The following is a 16,094-nucleotide window of genomic DNA, read 5'->3' as shown; positions in this document are numbered from 1 at the left end:
TTCAAGGAAATGTGTTAAGATACTTTCTGTTCTGATGTACTACTTTAACCAAAGCAGAATGGATCAGTATTCAAAATAACCATGTTTTTGGTTTTTGGTTTTTTTTTTGAGACGGAGTTTTGCTCTTGTTACCCAGGCTGGAGTGCAATGGCGCGATCTTGGCTCACTGCAACCTCTGCCTCCTGGGTTCAGGCAATTCTCCTGCCTCAGCCTCCTGAGTAGCTGGGATTACAGGCACGCGCCACCGTGCCCAGCTAATTTTTTGTATTTTTAGTAGAGACGGGGTTTCACCATGTTGACCAGGATGGTCTCGATCTCATGACCTCGTGATCCACCTGCCTCGGCCTCCCAAAGTGCTGGGATTACAGGCGTGAGCCACCGCGCCCGGCCAAAACAACCATGTTCTTATCATTTGAAAGACAGAACATTTTATCAGTGCCCAGAATAAAGGGAACTTAGGCACCGGCGATAGCATTGTATTTTATGAATTATTAAAGTCAGTAAAATGGAAAGCATTAACATTTGGCCTCAGAGTTGATCTCATTATGTGAATTTTAAAATATATACCTAAAATAGTTTTATTGTATCTCAGTGGTGACAAGGTGCATAATTTCTAGAATGTCAAGAATTAGGGAGAGAGCTCTCTCATCCAAACCCACTCTGTGCAGAAAGTGTCCCTTCAGTACCGTGACAATTGGTCACTAGGTATTTGCCTGGTTGCTTCCAGTAACAGGAAGTTACCACCTTTAGAGAAACTTGTGTTTTTGTTTCCTCAACTGTTGTCTCTTCTTGAAATTTTAAGCTGATATTTCTATCCATGTACTCTAGAGTCATTGAAAGGTCCTAACAGAATACATAATGATTGTTTCACAGAACCTAAGACTCCAGGAAGTTGGAGTCATCCCGCCTGACAGTGGCAGAGTTGAGAGCAGGCGTGGGTCTGTCACCTCCAGGTCATCTTACTGCCTTGCCTTCTGCTGTAACACACTGCCTGCCGTGGGCTCTGATTCTGCTCACTCCCCACCCATTCCCTTCCTATGGGACACTGCCGGTCTGGTGAAGGCCACAGTCAGGACCCCTCCTGTCCTTTGGCTCTGAGGGAGGCAGTCTCCCTCAGATGACATCATTCCAGACCCTTCACTAGTTTACTTCCTCAAAATGATCTCCATGTTATCAGTATCCTCGTAATGTACAATGGCCCAAACTGGGAGTATTCTAGATGTGGTCTTTTTAATGCAGAGTCATGGGGCTGTTTTCTCCCATCGTATGGAAAATCGTTCTCAGATTGCAATCCTTTTTTTTGAGATGGAGTCTCGCTCTGTCACTCAGGATGGAGTGCAGTGGCCCAACCTCAGCTCACTGCAACCTCCTCCTTGCAGGTTCTCCTCCTTGAGGCAATTCTCTTGCCTCAGCCTTCCAAGTAGCTGGGACTACAGGCATGTGCCACCACCATGGGCTAATTTTGTATTTATAGTAGAGACGGGGTTTTGCCATGTTGGCCAGGTTGGTCTCAAACTTCTGGCTTCAGGTGATCCTCCCACCTCAGCCTCCCTCAGTGCTGGGATTACAGGCGTGAGGCACCGCGCCCAGCCTTCGTTTACTGTTTTATTCAGGATGAATATATTACCACATTTCAGAATATGTTTGACTAGAGTTTTCTTTTTTTTTTTTAAGAGAATTCCTAAGTCTCATTGACTAGAATTTTCTAAGGATATTAAGCATAGCATAGAACCTGAAATTGGCTTCGCTTGGAAATTGGTGTAATATACAGAGAGCTTTTTATTTTTTGAGACGGAGTACCAGGCTGGAGTGCAGTGGCATGATCTCAGCTCACTGGAACCTCCGTCTCCCAGGTTCAAGCAGTTCTCCTGCCTCAGCTTCCAGAGTAGCAGGGATTTCAGGCACGCGCCACCACACCTGACTGATGTTTGTATTTTTGGCGAAACTCCATCTCTACTCTATTGGCCAGGCTGGTCTCAAACTCCTGACCTCAAGTGATCTGCCTGCCTCAGTCTCCCAAAGTGCTGGGATTACAGGCATGAGCCACTGCACCCAGCCAGTACAGAGAGCATTTAAATGAAAAAAGTTAGACAACTATTTATACTAGGAATGGTGTAGCGGTAGGCACCTCAAAGATCAGTTGCATTTGGCTGTGTGCTGTGTTTATGTGTTAATATGACTTTGATGCTCTGGAAGTTTTAATTTTAAACAAAGTAATTTAGGGTTCCCAAACTTACCTAACATTGGAATCCCATGGGGAGCTTCAACAAATAAGCTCTGTCTCCTAGAGACCATGACTGAAATTTTCTGAAATAAGGCCTGAACTTTGGAATTGGTAAAAGATCCTCAGGTGATTTTAACACGCAGAGAAGCTTGGGAACCACTGCTGTGATCTCAGAGTCAGCCACGGGACTCAAAAGACTGTTCCCTCCATCGTTCCCCCATGTAAGCTGAACAGTCTGTGTACTACACCATTGCTTTACAAAGTCTGTCATGATGCAATTCTAGTTGGGACTCATGGATGTGATGGACCTAAGATGTGCACAGCTTTTTAAAACTCAGAGTATTCATAACGATCCCCCTTACCCCTCCACTGCCACACCCCTTGCTTTTTAGTACTCTATTTTAAACCTGAAATGCATTTGGGATCTAAATAAATTGGCCACATGGATTAAAATATGAAAAACTTATTTTAACTGATTACCTCAAACTCAAGAATATCCCTCCTAAGTGTGGTAGATGTCATGCCCCAAAAAGTTTGATATTTCATTGCATACTAGAATGAACACACAAGTTCACACTTTTTCTAGATGAAAGACATGAACAGTTCTGCTTTAAGGCCTTGCTGCTGGGCCTTAGGCTGCAGACCGACGCAGAATGAAAGTAATTTGCATCAAAATAGGACTTTTAATCATTTGAGCTAAATTATGCTAATAAGAATCTGACAGAATTGTCTGCAAACAATCTGCACGTCTGACAGCCTCTCTGTAGACAGAGGTTATCTGCCCAGTAATTGAGTGGCAAGAAACCACTAATCCATAAAATCATCCAAGCTGCAGCTACAAGCCTGGCAGTTTCTCTTTGGGTCAGTTTATGTTTTGTTCCAAAGCTTACTTTAGAATAATAGTGTTTAGCTGTTGCTTCGTCCCTGGTGATGCCCAAGCCAAGCTGAAGACACCTTGCGTGGTAGAAGGATGCCATCGCCATGCCTCTGATGATGAACTCTGGGAGACACTCTGTGACCTGGGCGATCATGGGGATGTCGTGAACCTCATCATAATCGGCAATCCTGAGAGGATGGAGAGTTGTGAAATTGAAGAGGACATCAGTTATGGTTTAAGTGTAAAACGATGTGCCTAGAAACTCCTTGTGCCCAAGTGATTTCTCTCTGCTGCCTTGAGAACTGAGTTGTTTGCTGTGTGCTGAAGGGTTCATGTAGCTAGCCATCTCCTACCAGGAGATGAACTTAACATAGTGGTCTTTACATCTCTGTAATTATGCCCAGGCTCAACCACTAGAAAACAAAGGTATGTTTCTTTTTTCTTGTAATATTACGATTGGAAGTTTAACATCACTTAAGTTTATGTGACTTAAGTTTAAGTGGATTTAAACTTAATGGAGGAGAAAGCATTTTCTTTTTCTTTGGCTCACGTATGGAAACATATCCTTAAATTTGGACTAGCCACATAGGACCAGAAAACCTTTTAAGTAGCACATCTTCTTTAAAAATGGGCAATGAAAAGAAGTCATCCTTTACACCCAGACATAAACATGGAGAATTGTGAAAATGCAATCCAGTCAGCTCCATGTTAATCGGTGTTATATAGGTTAACATGTTAGCCACAATGAGTAGGAATGTGGAAAATAATGGAAAGTGCCAAAGATTTTAAAGATTTAAAGTCTTAGTTCTAACTAAGATGAGCACTTGCTTTTAGACACTGGCAATCACTCCTGTAACTGGTCTGCTGCCCGGAGCCCAAGACAGTGGGGAAGGGGCTAAAAGCAGCTCCTCCCCTGCTTCATTCTCTCTTATAGATCACTGGCCTGCACTAGGGCTTGGAGAGAGGGGAGACCTGGCGCTGGGAAACACACCAGCATACGCAGAGTCCGATGGCCACTGCAGGGAACACCCAGGTCTGTTTCCCTGACACATCGCTTTTATACACTGTGGGTAAATATGTGTAGGAAAGTACATGGAGCCTTAGGGACTCCAGAAAAAGACTTTCTTGTATATTTTATTAGGTATAGTGTCAGTCTTTTAACCATATTCGCACGTTACAGTTCCTACGAAGCTGTCTTTTAGCTGTGCACTTACAGAACTGCATGACCGAGGAGTGTGGGAAGAAGGGAAGACATAGTAAATATTTGTGATATGCCAAGCTGTGTTAAGCACATGATGATGATCCTGCTGTAAAAGCATTCTCTTCTTACAAAGAAGGCAGCTGCTGCTGAAGAAGCTTGCTTCAGCTGGCGCGATCCTGAAGGCTAATTGCATAGAGTTGTGCTATCCAGTATGGTCACCACTAGCCACATGAATATTGACATTAATTAAAATGTTAAAAGTTGATGAGTGCTCAGTTGCACTTGACACGTTTCAAGTGCTCAGTAGCTGTCATTTCTAATGCTGCAGAAAGCTCTGGAGGATCTGGCACAGAACAGGTAGTAGGAGTTCTTGTCAATGCCGTCGTCCAGTTGACTTCATTAGACATTGCTGTGGTTTGAGTAAGAAGTTCCCTCCAAAATCCTGTGTTGCTAGTGTGAGCCTATCAAGAGGTGGGGCCCTTAAGAGGCCATCAGGCCGTGAGGGCGCCTCCCTCATGAGTAGGACTAAAGCCCTTTTCATAAAAGAGGTTTCCTGTGGCTTTCCGCTGTCACAGGAGGACATGACGGTCTTCCCCTTTGGAGGCTGCCGTCCTCACCAGACAACCAAACCTACCTTGATCTTGAACTTCCTGGCCTCTGGAACTGTGAGAAATTTCTGTTCCTTATAAATTACCTAATATGTGGTATTCTGTTACAGGACCACAGAACAAAGATATTCACCTTTTGGAAAATGCAACACACTTGGTAAAAAACTTCATCTTGTAGTAATACTCCACGAGATTCCCTTGAGCATAGACATTTCCCCGCTCCGCTGCTTCTCTCAAGCAGTGCAGGGCAGCTTCAGTATCCTGGCGGATGCCTTGTCCATACAAATACATGAGACCAAGCGCACCCTGGGACTCCAGGTTTCCATTGCCACATGCCTCTGAATGCCAGTAAAATGCCTGAGGAAAGCACATTTCCGTCATTTTATGATCCACTCGATGAAATTATAAGGGAATACTAGACAGAAAAGAAACCTGTGGTTACAGGATAGCACCATTGATCATCTCCAGGAAATAGCCATAGGCCTTTGGACACATTTCACGCTGGCACATGTGATCTAGCGGGCCTAGAGTTAGAACCTGTACACTGCCATTTTATAAAGAGACAAAACTGTTTCCATTCTCCTCACTATGACCGCTAACCTTGGCTCCCGCAAACTGCTAAGTTTACTTTGCGGGATGCAAAGAGGTAAAGCCGCATACCTTCTTTTATCTGTAAGTGCCAGAATTGCTGGCCTTTGTTTACCAGTGTTAACCAGAATAAGCACCCCCAGATAATTCCATCCTAGCGCCAAGTAACTAAAAACTCTGTGGACCCCACACCTGCCCAAATAATGTTAAACTAATGTTTATCTTGACTTCTGTAAACCACTTAAGTGGCAATCGGAATGACAAAAGTCCCCTGGCCCTTGGAATGTCCGGAGCCCCCTCACCCTCCTCTCTGCCCAGGAGGTGATTTACGGCCCCCGAAATGTCCGAAGACTTTCATCCCCATCCCCACTCCTCACCCCCACTCCCAAGGTGGTTTTGCGGGTATAAAAATGTCTTGTCACCTTCTTTCTCGGCCACGGGTTGGAGAGACGTGAGTCCTCCGTGGTCGCCGGCAACAAACCCTGCAATTTGGCATATTTTTGTTCTGGTGTTGACTTCCTGTGCTAAGTTCAATGCAACACACTGGCATTAAAACAGAAAGAAGGGAATGTCACCTTTTCTAACTCTCTGGGCTCCTCGGTTGAGTAATACAGCCCGAGGATGCCTTGTGCCTTCACGCTGGCTCTGGGATTTCCATTGTCTGCTGCAATAAGCCACAGTCTGCAAGAGAAAGTGAGGCACGTTATTCTTGGTGTCCGTATTTCATTCACTGCTCTCGTTCTCAGGCGGGATTACCTTTCAGCTTCCTCATTTGATTGTTTAACGCCTTTTCCTTCATAATAAGCTCTTCCGAGGTTGTAAGCAGCTGCAAACTTTAAGTGCCTTGCATTGGGACATGGAGAATCAATAATTTTCCTCATATACTCCACCCCTTTCTCCTTTGACAAAAGAAAACAAAAAAAAACCCTAATTTTTAGTTTTATCCAAACTGGCTTTCTTTCTCCCAATAAGGCTGTGAAGCGTCGCCCTCTGACCTAATATGTCATAGTGTGAATCTGTGCCCGAGGGGTACGATTGTCCTGGATTCTTCAGGGCAAGTGATAAGGACGAAAAGTATTTCTAATAGTACATCTCCTGTTCAGGCACTCCCAGGAGCTCTGGGATATAAGACATTTCCTTCCTTTTACAGCGGCCCGAGTTGATTTAAGTCTCTATTTGGGCTTCCTTTTTTCTCTTCTCCCGCCCATCTGAGAATCCTTATCCTGAATCAGCATAGTTGTTAGAACTGACTGAAGTGCAAGAATGGTCGGGAACTTCTTTCACATTTCTAATTCTTACAATACACGTGGGAGCCCCTAACACATACTGTCTTCCGTTCAAGCATACCTTTACTGTGTGCTCATAGTTCGCATCTAATATACAAATCTTAGTCACTAATAGGACAGTAGTCACAAGGAAAGCATAGATGATATTCTAACCACTAGCAAGACCAGGTCAGCACCCTCCACCCCCAAATCCATCAGACACAAACCTTTAAACATCACCTAGAAGAAGAAAATAATGTTGGACAAGCAAATATATTTTGGTTTTTCTTTGTTTGTTTGAGATGGAGTCTTGCTCTGTCACCCAGGCTGGGGCACAGTAGAGTGATCTTGGCTCACTGCAGCCTCCCACCGCTGCCTCCTAAGTAGCTGGGATCGCAAGCATGTGCCACCAATGTGCAGCCAATTTTTTTATTTTTGGTACAGACAGGGTTTCACCATGTTGGCCAGGCTAGTCTCGAACTCCTGACCTTAAGTCATCTGTCTGTCTCGGTCTCCCAAAGTGCTGGGATTACAGGCGTGAGCCACCATGCCTGACCTCAAATACATTTTGATACACTTCATTGTAGCTTTTCCCTCACTGCTTTCTCAAAGTGCTACTGCTTGCAATAGATGAGAAAGTGAAGGAGTTTTGGTGATGCCTAAGTTATAGGGACTCATTTTTGTGAATGTGTGAAGTAGGTATCTACCATTTCCCCTACCTGAACTGTACAGTAAGATAATTTTCGGTAACAGTTGTCAAGTGAAGTGGTTCATACATCTTCCCACAGATTACGATTCAGTCTGGACAAAATATTTAAAACACTGTCTGTAGGTAGCGGACAGTAGCAAGCAAGCAGGCCAAAGAAGAGATTACTCTCGAAAACTGCAACTGTAAGGGATCCACAGAGTTCAGTGAGTCCGAGGCAGGACAAACAAAACCCTCTCCCAGGCACACATCATGCTCAAACTGCTAAAAGCCAAACCTAAAGAAAAGCTTGAAAGCAGCTAGAGGAAAATGACACATTATCTTCAATAAAACTAGGGACTGGGCTGGACGCAGTGGCTCACTTTAGGAGGCTGAGGTGGGTAGATCACCTGAGGTCAGGAGTTTGAGACCAGCCTGGCCAACATGATGAAACCCTGTCTCTACTAAAAATACAAAAATCAGCCAGGCGCAGTGGTATGTGCTCGTAGTCCCAGCCACTGCAGAGGCTGAGGTGCAAGAATCAGTTGAATCTGGGAGGCACAGTTTGTAGTGAGCTGAGATTGTGCCATTGCACTCTAGCCTGAGCAAAAAGGAAAACTCCATCTAAAAAAAATATATATATATAGGGACCAGCTTCATGAGAAAGAAAACCAGATGATTTTAGCATAACATTTAAAGTGTGGACAGAAAGAACTGTCATCCAGAAAAATAATTCATAAAAAATGAAGGCAAATTAAAGGCATTCTTAAATGTTTAACAAAATTAGAGAAAACTCAACTCCAGACCCACGCTACAAGAAATGCCCCTTAATGAAAGTCATTCAGGGCCAGGCGTGGTGGCTCACGCTTGTAATCCCAGCACTTTGGGAGGCCAAGGCAAGTGGATCACCTGAGGTCAGGAGTTTGAGGCCAGCCTGGACAACATGGTGAAACCCTGACTCTACTAAAAATGCAAAAATTATCTGGGCATGGTGGTGGCACCTGTAATCCCAGCTACTCTGGAGGCTGAGGCAGGAGAATCACTTAAACTCAGGAGGCAGAGGTTGCAGTGAGCCAAGATCGTGCCACTGCACTTCAGCCTGGGCGACAGAGTGAGATTCTGTCTCAAAAAATAAAAAGTCACTGAGGTTGAAAGAAAGTAGGAAATGGTGCCAGATGGCAGCTCAGGCTGATAGCAAGGAACGAGGAGCACCGACGGGGTAGCAAACATCAGAGGACACCCGAGCGCTCATGTAGGTGTATACATATTTTTCTCTCTTTTTCCCAAAGATGTGTGGGGAAAAAAACTAACGCAGAAACTGTAACTGTAATTGGTATTCTGGGGTCGATGACCCAGATAAATGTAACATTTATACCAGAACAAATAGCACCAAGGATTGGGAGTGGGTAAGTGAAAACACTCCTTCAGCGTTCCTGTGATTCACCTGAAGTAACTCGCTATTAACTCTGTAAATGGTGACATTTGAAAGTGCGTATTACAGGCCGGGCGCGGTGGCTCACGCCTGTAATCCCAGCACTTTGGGAGGCCGAGGCGGGTGGATCACGAGGTCAAGAGATCGAGACCATCCTGGTCAACCTGTTGAAACCCCGTCTCTACTAAAAATACAAAACATTAGCTGGGCATGCTGGCGCGTGCCTGTAATCCCAGCTACTCAGGAGGCTGAGGCAGGAGAATTGCCTGAACCCAGGAGGCGGAGGTTGCGGTGAGCCGAGATCGCGCCATTGCACTCCAGCCTGGGGAACAAGAGCGAAACTCTGTCTCAAAAAAAAAAGGAAAGTGCGTATTACAATCTCTAAAAAAAAAGAACAGCTAAAAAATTAAGTGGAATGCTAAATGGTAATCAAATCCCATCACCATTTCTCTTAAATCTGAAATAACTTTTTTTTTTTTTAATTTTGAGACAGTCTCACTTCGTCACCCAGGCTGGAGTGCAGTGGTGCGAACTCAGCTCACTGCAGCCTCTGCTTCCTGGTTTCAAGTGATTCTCCTGCTTCAGCCTCCCAGGTAGCTGGGATTACAGGCATGTGCCACCACGCCTGGCTAATTTTTGTATTTTTAGTAGAGATGGGGTTGCACCATGTTGGTCAGGCTGGTCTCGAACTCCTGACCTCAGGTGATCCACCTGCATTGGCCTCCCAAATTGTTGCCGTGAGCCACCACACCTGAACAGAAATAGCAATTTTATGATATGCTAAATACCCATGTATGTATGTGGGTGATACCCAGTTATGTGAATCTGGAAGGGTTTTGGAGAGAAGCTGATAGTCTGGGGTTGGGGTTGGGATGCAGAAAGGAAAGAGAGGCAAAAAGAAATTGATTTTTTAAAATGTTTTTTATATAAATGTAAAAGTACCAATATTCTTTAAGATGCTAAAAATCTAGATGTCATTCAAATATAAGGATAGATATGTATTAAAATGTCATTTTAATTGTGTCCAATAATCCACTGACAGTGCAATCTTAACCACTGTGACCAAGACACGAACTTACAGCATCTGGAGTGGTCCCAAGCCCGTCATAATACATCACTCCTAGCTGGTAAGTTGCTTGATGGTCTTTCTCCTTGATTTCTTCAAACTGTTCTAATGCTTTTTCATACCATCCCTAGAAGCACCCAGAAAATATTTAATTATGATCTTAAAGTAATCCCAGGCCTGGCGCAGGGGCTCATGCCTGTATTCCCAGCACTTTGGGAGGCTGAGGCGGGTGGATCACAAGGTCAGGAGATCGAGACCATTCTGGCTAATATGGTGAAACCCCATCTCTACTAAAGATAAAAATTAGCCAGATGTGGTCGCCTGTAGTCCCAGCTACTCAGGAGGCCTAGGCAGGAGAATTGCTTGAACCCAGGAGGCAGAGGTTGCAGTGAGCCAAGATTGCGCCGCTGCACTCCAGCCTGGCGACCGTGTGAGACTCTCTCAAAAAAAAAAAAGTAATCCCAAACAGGCACGAAGGGGTCAAGTGTTTGTGCCCAAGTTGAACACACAGTTAACAAGCAATGCAGCCATATCTGAACCCAGGCCGCACGCCGAGGAAGCACGCTCTCCGCCATGGTGCTCTGCCATCCTCAGAGTGACAGGCACACGATGGGCCCTCAGCAAACATCTGTTGCCAGGATAGATGAAGGTACCATTGAAAAGTGGGATATAGGTGAACAGCTGCCCAAATATCAGTGAATGAAGGACAGTGGGTCCCTCTTCCAGTCTTCCCGTGAAATGAGAAAGGGACACGACGTGACTGAAGTTGGGGTGACAGCTCACTGTACTTGCCAGGCTACCTCAGCGTGATGTGGAGAAAGAGGGCGATTTCCTGCTATGCTATCCAGGGACACCTAAAGCTGCCTCTACGTACTAGATAAAAACCAGGGCTCCAGTGAGTATTAATATGAAGCTATCTGATTATATATATATATATATATATTTCTTTTTTTTTTTTTTTTGAGAGGAAGTCTCGCTCTGTCACCCAGGCTGGAGTACACTGGCACCTTGTCGGTTCACTGCAACCTCCACCTCCCAGGTTCAAGCAGTTCTCTGCCTCAGCCTCCCAAGTAGCTGGGGTTATAGGCGCACACCACCATGCCTGGTGATTTTGTGTGTGTGTGTGTGTGTGTGTATTTTTAGTAGAGATGGGGTTTCACCATGTTGACCAGGCTGGTCTCCAACTCCTGACCTCAGGTGATCCACCCACCTCAGCCTCCCAAAGTGCTAGGATTAGAGGTGTCAGCCACCACACCTGGCCTGATAATATAACTTGTATTATTAAATATTTTGAGCAAAAATATAAAATTTGATTTTTAATATATAATGTAAAATTGATTTTATACTAAAATGACTCCCATAAATGGCATTCATGACATGGATTTTATGAAGAAAGGTCGGCTAGCCGCCTAGGCTGGCAGCACCGCGTCCTCCTTAAAGCCATCGCCATAGTTGGTGTAATTTGACAGAGTTTTCCTAGTATAACACAGTAAGAAACTCTCACGAAGTTTTTCTCTGAGGATGTAACCACATAATTACAGGAAATGAAAATGAATAAACAAAAAACGATACCTCTTCAAAATAGAGTTGACCTCGTAGGAAATATGCCAGAGGGTCCCCTTTTCGTATTCTTTCCTTCAAGAGGGGCAATGCCTTATCCACCAAACCAGCGTGGGTGTCATGATCTGATTTTAAAAAGGGAAGGAATTTCATTAACCACATGATATACATTATCATAACATGATATCCATTTTCTGTCCTGAAGTAATAAATCATATAAAATCCATCGAACACGGTGGACATTATTCCTACAGCTGGCCTCCTGAGCTCAAGGAGTCCTTCCTGAAAAAGGGCGTGATCACAGAACCTAACACTGTGCCTTGTATAATAAGGCAATATTGGCCGGGCGCGGTGGCTCCTGCCTGTAATCCCAGCGCTTCGGGAGGTGGAGGCGGGCGGGTCACCTGAGGTCGGGAGTCTGAGACCAGCCGGACCAACATGGAGAAACACCATCTCTACTAAAAATACAAAATGAGCCAGCCGGGCATGGTGGCGCGTGCCTGTGATCCCAGCCACTCAGGAGGCTGAGGCAGGAGAATCGCTTGAACCCGGGAGGCGGAGGTCATGGTGAGCCGAGATCGCGCCATTGCACTCCAGCCTGGGCAACAACAGTGAAAGTCCGTCTCAAAAAACAAACAAAAAGATTCGCTTGTTGACTGTTTTCACGCTGACCCTGCTCACGGCCAGGTGGGAGCCCTACCGGTGCAGGGCTGGGTACACGTCCATGCACTGGTTTGTCTTCAGTGCGCGAAGCTGCCTGGAGGGGCGAGTTCAAGTCTTAATTTGAGAGCTCCTCTAACCAAATGAGCAACCCATCCCTAAGAAAATATGTTTAAGTCTATAGGGAAAAATGAGGTATTTAAATAACAATTGCAAGTAAAGCCCGGGGGCGGTGGCTCACGTCTGTAATCCCAGCCCTTTGGGAGGCCGAGGTGGGTGGATCATGACAAGAGATCGAGACCATCCCGGTCAACATGGTGAAACCCCGTCTCTACTAAAAATAACAAAAAATTAGCCGGGCATGGTGGCGCGTGCCTGTAATCCCAGCTACTCAGGAGGCTGAGGCAGGAGAATTGCCTGAACCCAGGAGGCGGAGGTTGCGGTGAGCCGAGATCGCGCCATTGCACTGCAGCCTGGGAAACAAGAGCGAAACTCCATCTCAAAAAAATAAATAAATACATAAATAATAATAATAATAATTGCAAGTAAAGCATGGGATTGCTCTCTTGAACGGAAGTGACATCTGGCTTCTGTTTTCTAGAAGCATGTTTGTAAGTCCTGAGAATAAAATCAAGGCCGAACTCTCTGTGAGACCTCACTGGTGATTTGCTACCAGATAAATGAGCAGTTTCACAGATTCTTGCAGGAAAACGCGGAAGCACTGTCATGACGAGCCGCTCCCTTGAAATCAGTAAAACACGTTATTTCTCGTCTTGTTTGTTCTAGCATACAAAGTGAACTTTGAGTGAGTGTTTTCCAAGGGAAGCTTCAATCTCAGGATTTGTACCAGTCTTTTCCTTTTTCCACTGGAAGAATTGTTGGTTTTTAGCAGCATACGGAGATACAGAGGCATAAAAGGGGTTCTTGGGCAACTTTTCACTGGTCAACTTCATCCTTTTTCCACAACGTGTATTCTGTAAGCAAGAATAAAAAACAAGATGGTAAGAAATTCCTTCCTCCAGCAAAGTGCAAAGAGAGGCTCTAGTCCCCCACCAGCTGCTCATTACAATCGCCGAGATAGAACACCGTCCACCCACTCTAGGATGTGAATATTCTTTCCTAGGACACCAAGACCCTCCCCAGCCGAGACGCAGCCATTCTCCATGTCACTGTCCACAGAGTGCCACTAACGATGAGACCTGTTTGCACGACCTGTCTGGCTATGGGTTTATTCATGAAGATGAGTCACATTGTCCAGCATTGCCACATAGTGGGACCTGGTGAGACCGCCACGGATAGAGTTCTTCTGCACCAGTACTTTCTGTGCCTTCGTAACTGACAGCCATTGGACGAATCCATTTCACATGAAAGCACGTGTCTGTGTTACCTGGGAACACACCGTATTTTAGCTGTGTTCGGTTTTATCTTCCTGTCTGTAGTGGATTGCCATGGTATAAGATGGATCACAGTTGAATCGTAAATCTGTGTCTTCATATAAAACGTAGAGGTCACCTCATTTGGGGTGAAGGGGTCCGGCTTGGCCTAGGCGGAGCGTATGAGGCAGCAAACCTAGTTGTTGCTACGCTTTTGTGTTTACTCCTTGCCATTCCACTGTTACGGCTTTCACCAATCGGAAACAAGCTTCCAGCAAAGGTGCCTGATTGGTGGCCAAGAGAAGAACTGGAGAGACCTTTAGTGTGAGTGGAAAGCTGCGTCTTTACATAATGACATGATGCTATATTAGAAAATAAATTGCTTAAGTGAGAATGGAATGCAGAAAAAAGAAATATTCAGTATATTAGGGAAAAAATCACTGAACTGTCTTTGTCATTTTGGAAGTCATTTAATCTTTTTTTTTTTTTTTTTTTTTGAGACAGTCCTGCTCTGTCGCCAGGCTGAAGTGCAGTGGTGCCATTTCAGCTCACTGCAGCCTCTGCCTCCTGGGTTCAAGTGATTCTTCCGTCTCAGCCTCCCAAGTAGCTGGGACCACAGGCGTTTGCCACCATGCCCAGCTACTTTTTTGTATTTTTAGTAGAGACGGGGTTTCACCATATTGGCCAGGATGGTCTCAATCTCTTGACCTCGTGATCTGCCCACCTCGGCCTCCCAAAGTGCTGGGATTACAGGTGTGAGCCACCGCGCCCGGCCACATCATTGTCATTCTTGTATGTGACGACTGGATCTCTGGAATCAAAAGGAATCAGCTTAAAGACTGCGTGATTTGATTAGCTCAGCAAAGTGGCAGGGTGCAAAATAAGTGAACAAAAATGAGAAGCATATTTTTCATAGCCAGTGAGAAGGTACATTTGGCACGGAATGTTCATTCATAGTAACACAAAAATATGAAATATGTGGGAGTAACCTCAGAGAAGTATCTATGACCTATATGTAGAAAACTATTAACATTTTAAAAATCCAGGACTCAGTCAGAGACCAAGAAAGTGGTGGGCAGAGAGGACAAGAGAAAAGACTGGGCCCCAGCCTAACTCGGTGCTCTTAAGGACACAGGGCAGGTGGATTCCAGCTGTTTCTGTGCTTTGGAAAAGCTGCTTGATGGTGTTTTCATCTGTGCGTGAGCTTCATCCTCACTAGTCCTGGCCCACATCTTTGGATACAGGAGACACGTACACCCCAACGTGACCCCTGGACCTTGGAGACTGCATCCTCCAGCAGTGCCTGGGACTCTTGTACACAGAGGGGTCAGTAGACCCCCCTCAGTTGCTTGGGACTTACTGAAAGAACTAGCTAGTGGTGACGAGCTCAGGCAGCAGCACTGCGAAAGCCACTGAGCTAAGGACGGAGTCAGGTGGATGCCCTGGATACATGTACGTATATTATGTTTACTAATATATAAAAGGAAAGAAGGGGAGAAAAAGACCCTACAGGTAAACACATCAAAACCATTACGTTGGCTGGGCGCGGGGGCTCATGCCTGCCTGTAATCCCAGCACTTTCAGAGGCCAAGGTGGGTGGATCACCTGAGATCAGGAGTTCAAGACCAGCCTGGGCAACATGGTGAAATCCCATCTCTACTAAAAATACAAAAATTACCTGGGCTGGTGGTACGTGCCTGTAATCCCAGCTACTTGGGAGGCTGAGGTGTGGCCAGTGTCACGTCGGGGTCACCACCTGCAGAGGTCTGTCCTGCAGACCTTGACCCAACAATGGATGAATAAAATGCACTCGCACACCAGCACACGGTGAATCTGAGAGGGCTAGGGATGGTCGTCAGCTGCTTTCAGAGGGCGACTGCAGCTAACTGACCAGGTTTCCGTGTCCTCCTCGCATTTATTCAGTATAGATTTAAAAGAGGTTCTAAGTCAACATACTCGTGGATAGTTGACGTGGTTAAAAGAGTGGTTTTACGAATGATAAAATGTCTTGGTTCTGGAGACCCAGAGTAAACACCATCAAGGGGTAATTCCCCTTTGTCCAGCACAAAGTTTACATGAGCAAACAAATTAGAGTAGAAACAAAGGAATGTGGAGTAAACAGACTTACCTGGGAAAGCTTTTATTGTCCCTACCTTTTACCCTATGACTCAGAGTTCTAACGTAATGAACTGGCGGCCTTCAGGCCATTCCATTAAAACCTTTGGAACTTCCAAAAGGTTCTAGACTATAATCTTCTAACTTTCCCTAATATTTTGCCAGCCACCCCGAGTGAATCACTGAAGCACGAGATGGGAGGTGAAGACTGCAGTGATCTGGGATTGTGCCCAGCACTGTGGCGGGGGCAACAGAGCAAGATCAGTCTGAAAAACGAACAAATAAACATTCAAACAAAAACCACTGTGTTGAACTGTGGAATTATGCGCAGGTATATAACACCTTATCTGAAACCTTGGGAATGGGTATGTTTTAGAATTCAGATTTTGTGTTTGTGTTTTGGAAATGTCACACAATACACAAATAACATCTTACACATG

General features: G+C 45.2%; 1 protein-coding gene across 10 annotated transcripts in view; it reads right to left on the bottom strand.

Moving 5' to 3' along the window:
- LRP2BP (LRP2 binding protein) overlaps nt 1-16,094 on the bottom strand; it is a 39,513-nt gene that overhangs the window by 1,848 nt on the left and 21,571 nt on the right. For 2 of the 10 annotated variants that reach the window (XM_078366149.1, XM_078366156.1), the window contains exons 2-9: nt 13,014-13,140; nt 11,519-11,631; nt 9,960-10,073; nt 6,255-6,397; nt 6,074-6,179; nt 5,921-5,980; nt 5,044-5,267; nt 2,888-3,289 (exon numbers count right to left, since the gene is read on the bottom strand). In XM_078366149.1, the coding sequence (XP_078222275.1) occupies nt 2,926-3,289; nt 5,044-5,267; nt 5,921-5,980; nt 6,074-6,179; nt 6,255-6,397; nt 9,960-10,073; nt 11,519-11,631; nt 13,014-13,119 (1,230 nt within the window). In that variant the 5' untranslated portion in view covers nt 13,120-13,140 and the 3' untranslated portion in view covers nt 2,888-2,925. Of the gene's footprint in view, nt 1-2,887; nt 3,290-5,043; nt 5,268-5,920; nt 5,981-6,073; nt 6,180-6,254; nt 6,398-9,959; nt 10,074-11,518; nt 11,632-12,820; nt 13,141-13,553; nt 13,762-16,094 lie in introns of those variants that run through there. The other 8 variants (XM_078366153.1, XM_078366148.1, XM_078366150.1 and 5 more) reach the window with 8 other exon arrangements.

This window comes from Callithrix jacchus, chromosome 3, assembly GCF_049354715.1.
Source record: "Callithrix jacchus isolate 240 chromosome 3, calJac240_pri, whole genome shotgun sequence".
Lineage (NCBI taxonomy): Eukaryota > Metazoa > Chordata > Mammalia > Primates > Cebidae > Callithrix > Callithrix jacchus.
This window is presented reverse-complemented; position numbering and strand designations above follow the sequence as displayed.